Genomic DNA, 13,053 nt, shown 5'->3' with positions numbered 1-13,053 from the left:
GCTTTTTTCTTAAAGATGTGCTGGGTGCATCCCAGCTACCGCTGCATTCTTCGCGGATCGGTATCGGTCGGCAGCCTGGAGGGTGGGGGCCACTGCACTACCCCAACCTCCGACAACTCAGCCTAACACACCATCATCAGTGTACTCGGCGCTGTCTTCCCGATTCCCGTGATACTACACTGTACATACATTAATTCTACTTTATATAGGCTGTGTATTTTTAGGTGTTATTTGGTATGATTTGGCAGTTTCATAGCTTAAAGGTTACTGGAGAGCACTTGCGCCGTGTTTTTGCTGAGAGCGCTTGCGTGAGATTTTCGCTATGGAGAACAGTGCAGGCAATGATTGTAGAGAAGTATTTCTACTTTATATAGGCTGTGTATTTATCATATCATTCCTGCTTTTACTATATGTACTGTTATTTTGGGTTTTATGTGTTATTTGGCATGATTTGGTAGGTTATTTTTGGGTCTCTGAACGCTCACAAATTTCTCCCATATAAATAAATGGTAATTGCTTCTTCGCTTTACGACATTCCGGCTTACGAACTGTTTCATAGGAACGCTGTACCTTCAGATGGCAGGGGAAACCTGTATTAAGATGTCATTATTTTGTCATAGATATCGCTGACTTTGCATGAAAGTTATTACTTTTTCCATCTAAAAGTTGTTTGGAGACAAACTGCAATCAATATTCTACTCTGAATCTAGGTGTCAATTCGTGTTGTTTACTGCTATACTCATTGCTCCATATTAGATCTCGTGCTCAATGCTGCAGGCTAAAATTCTCATCCTCGTGTTCAAATCCACTACAGTTTCACTTCGATCTGTAACCTCCTCACGCCATGCAAACTTGTACTAGCTGTCCTTCCCCAACTCTGGCCAATTTAGTTTTCCATTTCTTCACTGATGCCTATACCCTGAGCTACTTAAATACCAAGCACAGGAATTCTTCCCATAAATCACTTGGCGATTCACTCCTCTTTTAAGATGTGCCTTAAAAACCCAACACTTTCATAAATGTTTGGATTGTCATTCAATTCTAAATTTTATCTGTTAGTGCTTCTAAGTCTCAAGTTGTTATTGTTTAGCACACACAAACTGCTGGAGAAACTCAGGACCCTTAAATCCTGCTGAAAGGTCTCAACCCGAAATGTCGACTGTACTCTTTTCCATAAATGCTGCCTAGCCTGCTGAGTTCCTCCAGCATTTTTGTGTATGTTACTTGAATTTCCAGCATCTGCAGATTTTCTCTTGTTTGTGAATTGCTATTGTTTAATGATTTACATGGTCATCAACAAGGCATTTGAATGCAATCAATGCCCTGCAAAATCAGTGGTATCAGTGACAAAATAATGACTTGATGATGTCACCTTTATGACAGCTCACTTATTGCCATGCTTACAAAGATGAGTAGTTGTAATAATTACATTTAGTTTAAAACGTGGAGCAAGATTTGGTTGATCTTGAAAGCATGTGATAGCCAAAATGATCATGGCAATTCCTACATGCTGGTGCTGCTGCTGTCTTACATATATCTTCATAGCAATGATCACTTTTATTAAATTGGCTCATGCATCAGAGAATAATCTTGAATCTGTTCTTTTTAAACAATAAAGCTTTGGCATTTACTGGAGTCAGAGTGTTAGTAATAATTATTATTTTTGTTTACATTTTACTTATTCTTATTTAGAGCAAAATAACAGGCCCTTCCAGGGCATGAGACTGTGCCACCCAAATACAACCATGTGACCAAATAACCTACCACTCCCACGTCTTTGGAGTGTGGGAGGAAATGACAGCTTCGAGAAGAAACCCACACGGTTACAGGGAGAATATAAAAACTTCTTGCAGATAGTGGTGGGAATTGAACCCAGGTTGATGGCATTGTAATAGCGTCACACTAACTGCTACAATACCGTGCCGTAATGAATCTTAGCAGTTCAGGTTAATTTGCATTTGGTTTGGTTATATGATTGGTGCTTTCCTGAACTGCTGCTAATAGATGCCATTAAGTATACAAGTCATGTATAATACTGGAATCAATACCCTGCATCATTTTCTTTTATCATTATTGACAAGAGTGATTTCTTAATGTCAATGGGCTACAGTTCACATAACAGTGAAGATATTGATGGATGTACTTCAAGAAATTCTTATGCAAACCAATGACCAAAGCCAGTGTATCTATTAACCTGCTTGTTAAGGAAAATATCACACATACAGCACATCTTTCTCTGAAAGCAAGGTGTACACTCTCATGTTATCTAGACATAAATACAAATCAGCATTTTTACAAAAAAAAAATCATACATTTTTATTCAAATTCAGAAAAGAAAACGAAACTGTATTTTTTATGTTGGTGAATTGTTGAAGACAAAACCAAGGTAAATTATCAAATCAGCATTTATTTTTCATCAAACCTTTATGTGCAGATTTCTGCACTTACATCTTTGCAAACTCAACAAATCACCATCACTGATTCAGATACTTTTAAATTACCCTTGACTTTCTTTGACTTCCTTTCAAGTAATTTTTGAAAAAAGCACAAGTCGAAATGAACAATCCTTTCAAAAAGTTGCTTGATTCAATGATCAACTTTAAAAGAAAATCAGGCAAATGAAGCATGTTCATAACAGGGTGTAAAAAGCTATTGTAACAATTTACCTCAAAAGTTAAAATTAAGTTCCAGTTACATTTCTAGCAATTTGATGCAACATTTGAGCTGATAAGAGAATAGTTGTGTAAGCAAAGCAGTTTCATGTCATGCAATTGTCAACTGTAAAAAGTGAATAATGAAAATAAACCAGCAAAGCCATTTCAAAAGCTTAAAACCATACAAATATGTGGAATTTCTTCCTGCTCTGCAAGACTTATAAAGGCATGTCAAGAAAATCAACAGACCTCTAATTTCAAATCCAGTAAACCTTTTTTTTCCAAATATTTCACCTTAATTGGGAAAAGGACTATTTAAAAATTTCAAACAATAATTTTAAATAATTCTAGGAACAATTATTTTTCCCCAAAATTATGGCTAGGTAGGCAAAAAAGGCAAAGCCCTTTGGATATCCAGTTACAAACATATCAGCATCTGAAGGGTAAATCTTTTGGTCTATAATTCATGGAACAATGAAAGCTTCACTAGATTTTCTGTAGCATTCTGTAGATTAGAATTTACTAATATTTCAAAAAGGGCTTTGTGTATATTCACTTTTAATTTCAAACCTGAAAGGTTAAGTTCCAACCATCAAGCAATTCAGAAAATGGACTCATCTTATAATGAGTCTTTCAATTCAGTACTTTGCTTAGATTTTGTGGTAACTCATCTTGTTTATTCTTCAGTAGTTTTACAAGCAAATAACTTGGCAGCTTGAAGCATATCTGGACAGTTCACATTAGGAAGGAATGTTCAAGTTGCTCATTAGCCACATTCTAGAAGATACAAAATTATGAGATTAATCATTTGGGATTTCTTTCACCATCCACATTTCTCTTCCAATCTTCTACAGCTGCACTCTTCTGAAGGCAAATAGATAGATATATATAAATAAATAAAATGTGGAGTAGTTGCATTGTTTTGATCAGATTTTTTTTAAATACTTCCCTGAGGGGAACATTCATTCTACACAAAGCTGAGCAATCAACATTCTGTGCATATCTACACTGGAACAGGTGCAGAGTGGTCACAATTGTCTACCATGGCAATATCGTCTAGGGACACACTCAGCGACTCAGGAACAGCTTCTTCCCCTCTGCCATCCGATTCCTAAATGGACATTGAACCCTTGGTCACTACCCCAATTTTTTTTATAGGCAGCATTTCTGTTTTTTGCATGATTTTTAATCTATTCGATATACATTTACTGTATAAAGTTACTTATTTATTATTAGTTTCTCTTCCATATTATGTATTGCATTGAACTGCTGCTGCAAGGTTACCAAATTTCACGTCACATACCGGTGATAATAAACCTGATTCTGATTCTGTGGTAAAATCCTGCAGCTTTCACCAGGTAACGAACAGGGAAAGCCCCACCAAAATAGCACAAATGAAATAAAATCACCGGTAAATCCGTTTTCTTCCTCAAATATGTTATTTGATTTTATGAGCATTTTCTGTTTTATTTCAGATTTACATCATTGGCAGTATTTTATTTCTGAATTAATTCTATAATATTTGGCTGCAAACATTCCATTTCATTCATGTCCTGAACTTATATTTCTATTAAACTAGGAATTTCAAATCTGACCATTAAAAATACACTTTATTTATTAAAATACATTTTAGTTATTAAAACATATTGAAGGTGATATGAACCACTTGAATGCATTTCTGAAGACGTTGGCACCCAGCCAAATGGCAGGACTTAATGAAATAATCATGAGATTCTCACTTGGCAGCACAATGCCAGAGACAGGAACATATAGGAAATGATCTCCATAGTTAGTGAACAAGTAAACATTTCAGCTGCAATTAGATCTTGGGAGCTAGGACATCAGTGCCACTGTAACGTTACCAGTAAAATGGGACACAGGTCAGTATAGAATGGGGTCAGGGAAGATAATAACAAAAGACATGTAGTCAGAGAGGGTGGGGTGGTACAAAAACTAAAGGCCTTCAAGGTTTTGGACCATGAAGCACCCAGCTCCTTCTAGCTTATTTCAAGTTTATTGTCCAGTTCACACTCATTTCTCTACTTCACCTCTTCTAGATATCTCTCTTATTAATGATGAATTTAAGATGCAATGTCAACAATTTAATTATTCTACAACTTTTGAATGTTAACTATGCCCTCCTCTCACCTCATCAAAGCCCTGATGCGTGTTAATGCCTGGAAATGGAGTTAGATTTCTTGAGCCTGAAATCTAAATATTTCCCCTTGGTTCTTCCTACCCAATGGCGGTGATCTTGGAGACGTGACTCAGTGGTTTAAAGAAAATTTACAGACAGATGTACTATACATAGCCATATTCCTACCATCCCTGGCTCTATACCTAGGAGAGGATTCATTTTCATAACAATGTTTGGGTACTTAAAAGTAGGGTGGCATTACAAGGTAGTAGTGGAGTGTTAATGAAATGTTTTTGATCGCTGAGCAAATATGAATGAACCAAATCCTTCAAGGAAAAGGAAGCTATCAAACAACTGAGGGAGAAATAAAGTAAAACAGGTCACAGTATTATTCATTTTGCCATTGGAATATGTTGTTACCTCTAGTACAAGAAGAAAAGTCTGGTCCTGTGTGCTGCAGCCATGTTCTCAGACATGTTTCTGATTTTCAGGTAATTGATAAAACCTCTGAAAAACAGCAGCAGCCCTGAAGAGAAAGGAAGTACAAATGATTTACCAAGTCCCGAAAGGTACAATAAGAAAAAATATATAAATATATTTTAATTTGGAATGGCTATAAGAAAATCATATTGTCAACAATGTGAACACCATAGTCCTGAAGGGTCTTCACACAAAACATTGACTGACTTTTCTGCTCCTATAGATGCTGCCGGATTTGCTGTGTTCTTCCAGTACTTTTTTTGGTGCTCCTAACCGCATGAATAAAGATTTCTGCAGTAGTAAAGGTTTACAAACTTGCTTCAGGATCTTTAAAAAGTAGGCTACCACTACCAACTTAAAACCAGCACAAAACACCAAATGATTCTTGCTTCAATTTTGTCCAATGTCAGAGATTCTCTATTCACTTTAAATACAAAAAATCAAACCCAGTTGAGGCTACTACACTCCTCTGCTTTCATAGTACGGAAGCATAGATCAAATAGCAACTTCGGTTCCCATACTTCATCCTGCAGAAACTATAACTTCACGCTTCCTCCTTCACCATTTCAACAAGTTTGGAATTTTAACTAAGGAATTGGATTAAATAGGTCATAGAATATTGTTCCAATGGTACCAATGGTCCATTTTTCTCACTCATAGTTGCACAAGGTAGAAACAGCTGTATATGCAGAATGAAATAAACTCCCTTTCTAACAGCAATCTACCTGACAACTATTCTCTATAGCAACAATCTTCAAACAGATTTAATTTTATAAGCAGCACCTGTGCCACCAATAAACCCAGACAATTTGTAACAGGGCCAATTCACAATGTTTTCAAAAGGAAACAAAGCTGCAATTTAATTAGTGTGACACAACATGGGTGATGATTTGCAGGCACAAGAGGCTGAAAATGCTGGAATTTGGATTACATGGGTGCTTGGAGCACCAAATAATCTGCAAGAGAAACTCAATGAATAGAGCAGTACATGTGGTAGGAAAAGAATTGTCGGCTATTTCGGGTCTAAATCCTACATATCCTGATGTTCCTCCAACAATTTGTTGGATAAGTGATTACTGTATGCTAATCCAGAGTGCAAATATCAAAAAATGGTCATGGATATTTTCAATTGAATTTAACATTCTGATGTTGATCTAGAAAATCCTGATTAGTTACTAGTCTTGAAATTATTGGCCCTCTGCATAGAATTTTAGAAGCTGAGCACTTTGATACCACCAGATATGCATCTCTCACTGCAAGAATTCAGTATGTATGAGAGCAGTCAGTCTTAATTTGTTGTGTTCTAGCTGTGGACTGGTAGTTATATCTTCTCTGAGAACAGCAGTAATTCTCATGAGGTTTCCTTGCCGAAGCAAATTTTTACATTTGAAAACCTGTGAACCAATGCTGTCAAGATGACAATGAATGTGACTAGAAGTTTTGTAATCCATATGGTTATAAACCAGTGGAATATAAATACCCTCTCACACAAGATCTCTATATTACCGATTATAACACAGTTGTAATCCATTTTTGGCAATAAGAACCAAATTCAAACTCTACAACTAGTACAAAACTCCAAGAATTTCAATACCCTGTCTCAAGTATCAAGATCATCTTCAGATTCTACGATGAAGTACCACGGTTAGGTTGATTAAATATAGCTATATTAAGAAGTAATCCTGTGTCCCCCCCCGCCTCCAATTTCAACATTTAACCTTTATAAACAATTTAACTGGGAATAAAATGTTAATATTTTGTGATTATAATTATAATGTTACTCAGGAATTCTTTCCTTCCTTTCCGAAGCTGATATGTGGCTTCATAAACAAAACATCTGCCAATAATTCTCCCAAGTTTCCACTTTTCTTGTCCAACACTGGTAAGGCTATTTACAGAGTCCCTATAATGGTCACAGCTGTAATTATCAGGGAGTAGCAGCAAAGATTCAGGAAAGCAGACTAAGATGATTTTGACAGACAACTAAATTGATCATGCTTGAATACAAAGATAATTTCTGATCCTTTCTCCCTATTGCAAACCACCTTCTTAAACTCCTCTGTTTTCTCCACTATGCCTCCAACAAATGTGCTGAGATCAGCTGCTTCAGTCCCTTTCCAACTTATTAAAATATCCTCCTCACCCTTTCTCAGGCCCCAACTCACTTTTTTTCCCCTGTTGTTTCTCTCTCCCATCTCGCCTTGGGATCTTCAGGAAACAAATCATGCATCTTCAAGTCTGTTTTCATTATCCCACTCCACAAAAAAAAAATGCTTTTTTCTGCACCTTTATTCAAATGCGTTTTGCTTTCCAATATCTCTGCATAAGACTTCTCCAAAATCAATCTGGCCCTTAAGAAGCTCCAGGCTTTAATCGCTCCAGGTGGATTTCCACCCCTAACAGAGAGCTACCACAGCTCTTTTCAAAAGTTCAAAGTAAATTTACCATCATATACAACCCTGGGATACATCTTCTAGCAAGCAACCACAATAAATAGAAGAGACACAATAGAATCAATTACCCAACAAGGCAAACAATCAATGTGAATAAAATACAAGAAACCATGTGAATACAAGAAAGAAAGAGAAAAATAAATAAGTAATAAATATTCAGAACATGAGACGAAGTGTCCTTGAAAGTGAATTCAGTTCAGTGATGGGGTGAGTGAAATTGAAGTTGAGTGAAGTTGAACCTCTGGTTAAAGAATCTGATGGTTGAGGGGTAATAATTGTTACTGAACCTGGTGATGTGGGTCCTGAGGGTTTTTCCTCATGGCAGCAGCAAAAAGTGAGCATGGACTGGATGATGGAGGTCCATGAAGATGGATGCAGCTTTCCTGTGATAGTGCTCCATGTAGATGTGCTTAATGGTGGAGAGAGCTTTACCCATGATGGACTGGGCCTCAGCCAGTATTTTTTTGTAGGTTTATCAGTACAAAGGCATTGGTGTTTCTATACCAGGCCACAATGCAACCAGTTAACATTCTGCAACACACATCTATAGAAGTGTGTCAAAGTTTTAGATGACATGCCAACTCTTTGCAAACTTCTAAGAAAGTAGAGGCACTGCCATGCCTTCTTTGTAATGGTACTTACATGCTGGACCCAGCACAGATCCTCGGAAATGATAACACCCAGGAATTTAAAGTTGCTGACCCTCTCCACCTCTTACCCCTGAAGAGGACTGGCTCATTGACTCCAAGGCCATTACTTACAACTCTAAGATATGCTTCTGACCATATGTTGTGCAAAGGTCCACCTCAGTAACATCATTTGACTGATCCGACTTTAGTTCATCTGCAGGTGAAATTTTTTTGTTTATTTGAGATTCAACTATCACAACAATTTCTGGGTTGTCCTTCCAAGTCCTATCTCCAAAACCATGAAGCCATGAACAACCCTGCAACCTAGGCTCTAATACACATCAAGTTCTGTTCACCCACCACCCCTTGATGACTTACGAAATCACTGGTTAAACACTGCCGTATGAAATAATATTATCAACAAATTTTATTGCAGTTCTCTCTGGGAATACTTTGTGTTATTCCCCTTTGAGATAACAGTCTAAACCTTTCATAAAGTATTGCCTTGAAATCATCCAGTAAAAAACTTTTGCTTATACTCATGAAACTTGCAATCAAAACATAGATTTATCAAATCTTCCTAAGGTTCAAAAGCTAATCATTAAAAAGTATGCTATTATTTTCTTCTTTCTATTTACACCATATATTATAATATTTATCTAATATGATACAAATCATATGAGATATTCTGGACCATTACCAAACATTCATGTAGTCCTGATCAGTGGGCTGCAATTCTGATTCCAGCTAAATTGTTTTACTTGCACAAACAATAACATTGACAATATCTGCACTAACACACTCAGAAAACTGTGTTAAATAAAACTAAGAAAACTGTGTTAAATAAAACTACACGAAATGGGTATATGCCATGGCATAAAAAGATATCAACCATTAAAAGGGGGCATAGGAAGTCATGTCCTACAAATTTAATTGTTTTGTCGGGATGAAGAGGATTATCTATGTGGATGATAGCAAGGCCTTTAACAGGATCTCATGTGGTAGGCTAGTGCAGAAGATTAGAACACATGGGATCAAGGGCAAGCTAGCCAAATTAATACCAAATTGGCTTGCTGGCACGATGCCTGCCAGCAAGGGTACACACCAGAGAATGAAGCTGTATCCTTTGTTGTTTATCATATATGTTACTGATTTGGGTGACCTGAAGGTGGAATAATTACTAAATTCGCAGGTGACAATGTTGATGGTAGAAAGGGCAGTGACAAGGATGCCCAATGCAACTTTGAAGGTAATCAAAGATGTGGCAGATGCAATAGAGTCATAGAACACTACAGCACAGAATCTGGTCCTTCGAACCATCTAGTCCGTGCCAAACAATTAATCTGCCTAACCCCATCAACCTGCATCCGGACCACAGCCCTCTATAATCCTCCCATTCATGTACTTGTCTAAATGGATCTTAAATGTTGATATTGAAACCGCAACTACCATTTGCACTCGTAGTTCACTCCACACTTTTACCACCCTGAGTGAAGTTCCTTCTCATATTCCTCTTAAACATTTCACTTTTCACTCTTAACCAATGGTGTCTAGTTCTCATCTTACCCAACCTCAGTGGAGAAAGCCTGTTTGCATTTACCGTATCGATACACTTCTTAACTTTGTATGCCTCTATCATATCTCCCCTCATTCTTCTATGCTCTAGAGCATAACGACCTAGCCTATTCAACATTTCCCTGTAACTCAGGACCTCAAGTCATAGCAATATCCTTGTAAATTATGTCTGCACTCTTTCAATCTTACTGACATCTTTTCTATGAGTAGGTGACTGCACACAATACTGCAACTTGGGCCTCAACAACATCTTACACAATTTCAACATAACATCCCAACTCCAATACTCAATACATTGATTGATAAAGGCCAATGTGCCCTATCAACCTATGACACCACTTTTAAGGACACTGATCTGCATTTCCAGTTGGTCCAGATCCTATTGCAAACTTTGATAGTTTTCCTCCTTGTCCACTACACGTGTAATCTTGCCATCATCTACAAATTTACTGATTCAGTTTACATTATCATCCAGATCGTTGATATAGATGACAAACAAAATGGACCCAACACCAACTCCTGTGGCACACCACTAGTCACAGGCCTCCAGTCAGAGAGGCTACCATCTACTACCACTCTCTGGCTTCTCCCACAAAGCAAATATCTAATTGAATTTACTAAGTCATCATCAATACCAAGTGACTGAACCTTCCTGACCAACCCCCCATGCGGGAACTTGTCAAAGGCCTTGCTAAATACATGTAGGCAACTTCCCCTGCCTTGCCTTCATCAATTTTCTGGGTAACTTCCTCAAAAAAAAACTCCATAAGATTAGTTAGACATGTCCTACCACACACAAAGCCACATTGACGACCCCTTTCTATCCAAATACTTATATACCCAGTCGCTTAGAATACCTCCCAATAACTTTCCCACTACCGATGTGAGGTTCACTGGCCCATCATTACTTGGCTTAATCGCAGAGTGTTTCTTAAACAACGGAACAATATTAGCTATTCTCCAATCCACGGGCACTTCACCCATAGCTAAGGATGGTTTTTTAAATATGTCTGCTAAGGCCACTGCAATTTCTGCACTAGCCTCCCACAGGGTGCAAGGGAACACTTTCTCAGGCCCTGGGGATTTATCTATCCTAATTTGCCTCAAGACAGTGAACACCTCCTCCTCTTTAATGTGCATAGGGTCCATGACCTTACTGCTGCTTGCCTCACATCTATAGACTCTGGGTCCATCTTCTGAAGTAAATACAGATGCAAAAAATCTATTTAAGTTCTCTCCCATGCTTTTTGGCTCCATGTATTCTTCCTGCCTATACCTGTAATGCACCTCCTCCTTTTGTGTAACCAGGCCCTCATTATCTCTCAATAACCGAGGTTTCTAAACCCTATATTACTTGACTTTTATTATGTCAAGAACATAGAAACTCTACTGAAAATTTCATTTTTGAAGGCTCCCATTTACCAAGTACATCTTTGCCAGAAAACAACCTGCCCCAATCCACATTTGCCAGATCCATTCTGATACCATCAAAATTGACCTTCCTGCAATTTCGAAGACCACACCTATCCTTTTCCATAATTACGTTGAAACTAATAACATTATGATCACTAGATGTACCTGCCCTGTCTCATTCTTTAATAGATCTAGTATCGCACACATTCTCAAAGGGATCTCTTTGTACTGATGAAGGAAACCTTTCTGAACATATTTAACAACTCTATCCCATCCAGCCCTTTTACAGTATGGGGATCCAAGTCAATACATGTAAAGCTAAAATCATTTACTATCACAAGCTTATGTTTCTTGCAATAATCTGCAATCTTGCTACGAATTTGCTTCTCTAAAACCTGTGGACTATTTGGTGATTTATAATATAATCCAATTAATGTGGTCATACCTTTCTTATTCCTCAGTTCTAACCATAAAGTTTCACTAGATGTGCTCTCCAGTCTGTCCTGACTGAGCACTGTTGTGACAAATTTTCTGACTAGTAATGCCATCCCTCCCCCTTTAATCCCTTTGACTATCACATCTAATACAATGGAACTCCAGAACCTTGAGCTGCCAGTCCTGCTTCTCCTGTAACCAAGTCTCACTAGTGGCTCACTGCTCTCACTAATGTCTTAATTCCATGCGCTGATTCATGTCCTAAACTCATCTACCTTTCCTACCATACTCTTTGAATTGAAATAAATGCAGTTCAGAACATTAGTCCCTCCATGCTCAACCTTTTGATTCCTGACTTTGTATACAGGCTTAATAGCATCTTTCTCCATAACCACACCACTACCTGTTCTGGTGCTCTGATTCCCACCCCATCTGCAACTCTAGTTTAAATCCATCCGTGTGGCACGAACGAACCTTCCCTCCAGTTCAGGTGCGAACCATCCTTTATGTACAAGTCCCACCTTCCCTGGAAGGTAGTCCGAAAATCTGAAGCTCTCCTTCCTGCACCTTCTCCTTAACCACATGTTAAACTGTATGATCTCCCTATTTCTGACCTCACTAGCACGCGTTACGGGTAGCAATTCTGAGATCACAGCCCTGAAGATCCTGCCCTTCTTAGCACCCAACTCCCTGAACTAACTTTGCAGGACCTTGTTATCACATCTACCCATGCCATTGATACCAATCTAGACCATGACCTCTAGCTACTCACCCTCCCACTTAACAATGCTGAGCTATCTGAGCTGTCCATGACCCTGGCACCTGGGAGGCAACACCCCATCCGTGAATCTCATTCTTGTTCAGAGAACATAGAAACATAGAAAATAGGTGCAGGAGTAGGCCATTCGGCCCTTCAAGCCTGCACCACCATTCAGTATGATCATGGCTGATCATCCAACTCAGAACCCTGTACCTGCCTTCTCTCCATATCCCAATCCCTTTAGCCACATGGGCCATATCTAACTCCCTCTTAAATACAGCCAATGAACCAGCCTCGATTGTTTCCTGTGGCAGAGAATTCCACAGATTCACCATTCTCTGTGTGAAGAAGTTTTTCCTCATCTCGGTCCTAAAAGGCTTCCCCTTTATCCTTAAACTGCGACCCCTCGTTCTGGACTTCCCCATCATCGGGAACAATCTTCCTGCATATAGCCTGTCCAATCCCTTTAGAATTTTATATGTTTCAATAAGATCCTCCCTCAATCTTCTAAATTCCA

The 13,053-nt window shown here is 38.3% G+C and overlaps 1 protein-coding gene across 3 annotated transcripts in view; it reads right to left on the bottom strand.

Moving 5' to 3' along the window:
* Positions 1-2,194: 2,194 nt before the first annotated feature.
* ndfip2 (Nedd4 family interacting protein 2) overlaps positions 2,195-13,053 on the bottom strand; it is a 93,981-nt gene continuing 83,122 nt past the window's right edge. Inside the window, exons 8-9 of one of the 3 annotated variants that reach the window (XM_063048506.1) lie at positions 5,212-5,317; positions 2,195-3,518 (exon numbers count right to left, since the gene is read on the bottom strand). In XM_063048506.1, the coding sequence (XP_062904576.1) occupies positions 5,214-5,317 (104 nt within the window). In that variant the 3' untranslated portion in view covers positions 2,195-3,518; positions 5,212-5,213. The remainder of the gene's footprint in view (positions 3,519-5,211; positions 5,318-13,053) is intronic. The other 2 variants (XM_063048505.1, XM_063048508.1) reach the window with 2 other exon arrangements.

Source organism: Mobula hypostoma, chromosome 5 (genome assembly GCF_963921235.1).
Source record: "Mobula hypostoma chromosome 5, sMobHyp1.1, whole genome shotgun sequence".
NCBI classification, from domain to species: domain Eukaryota; kingdom Metazoa; phylum Chordata; class Chondrichthyes; order Myliobatiformes; family Myliobatidae; genus Mobula; species Mobula hypostoma.
This window is presented reverse-complemented; position numbering and strand designations above follow the sequence as displayed.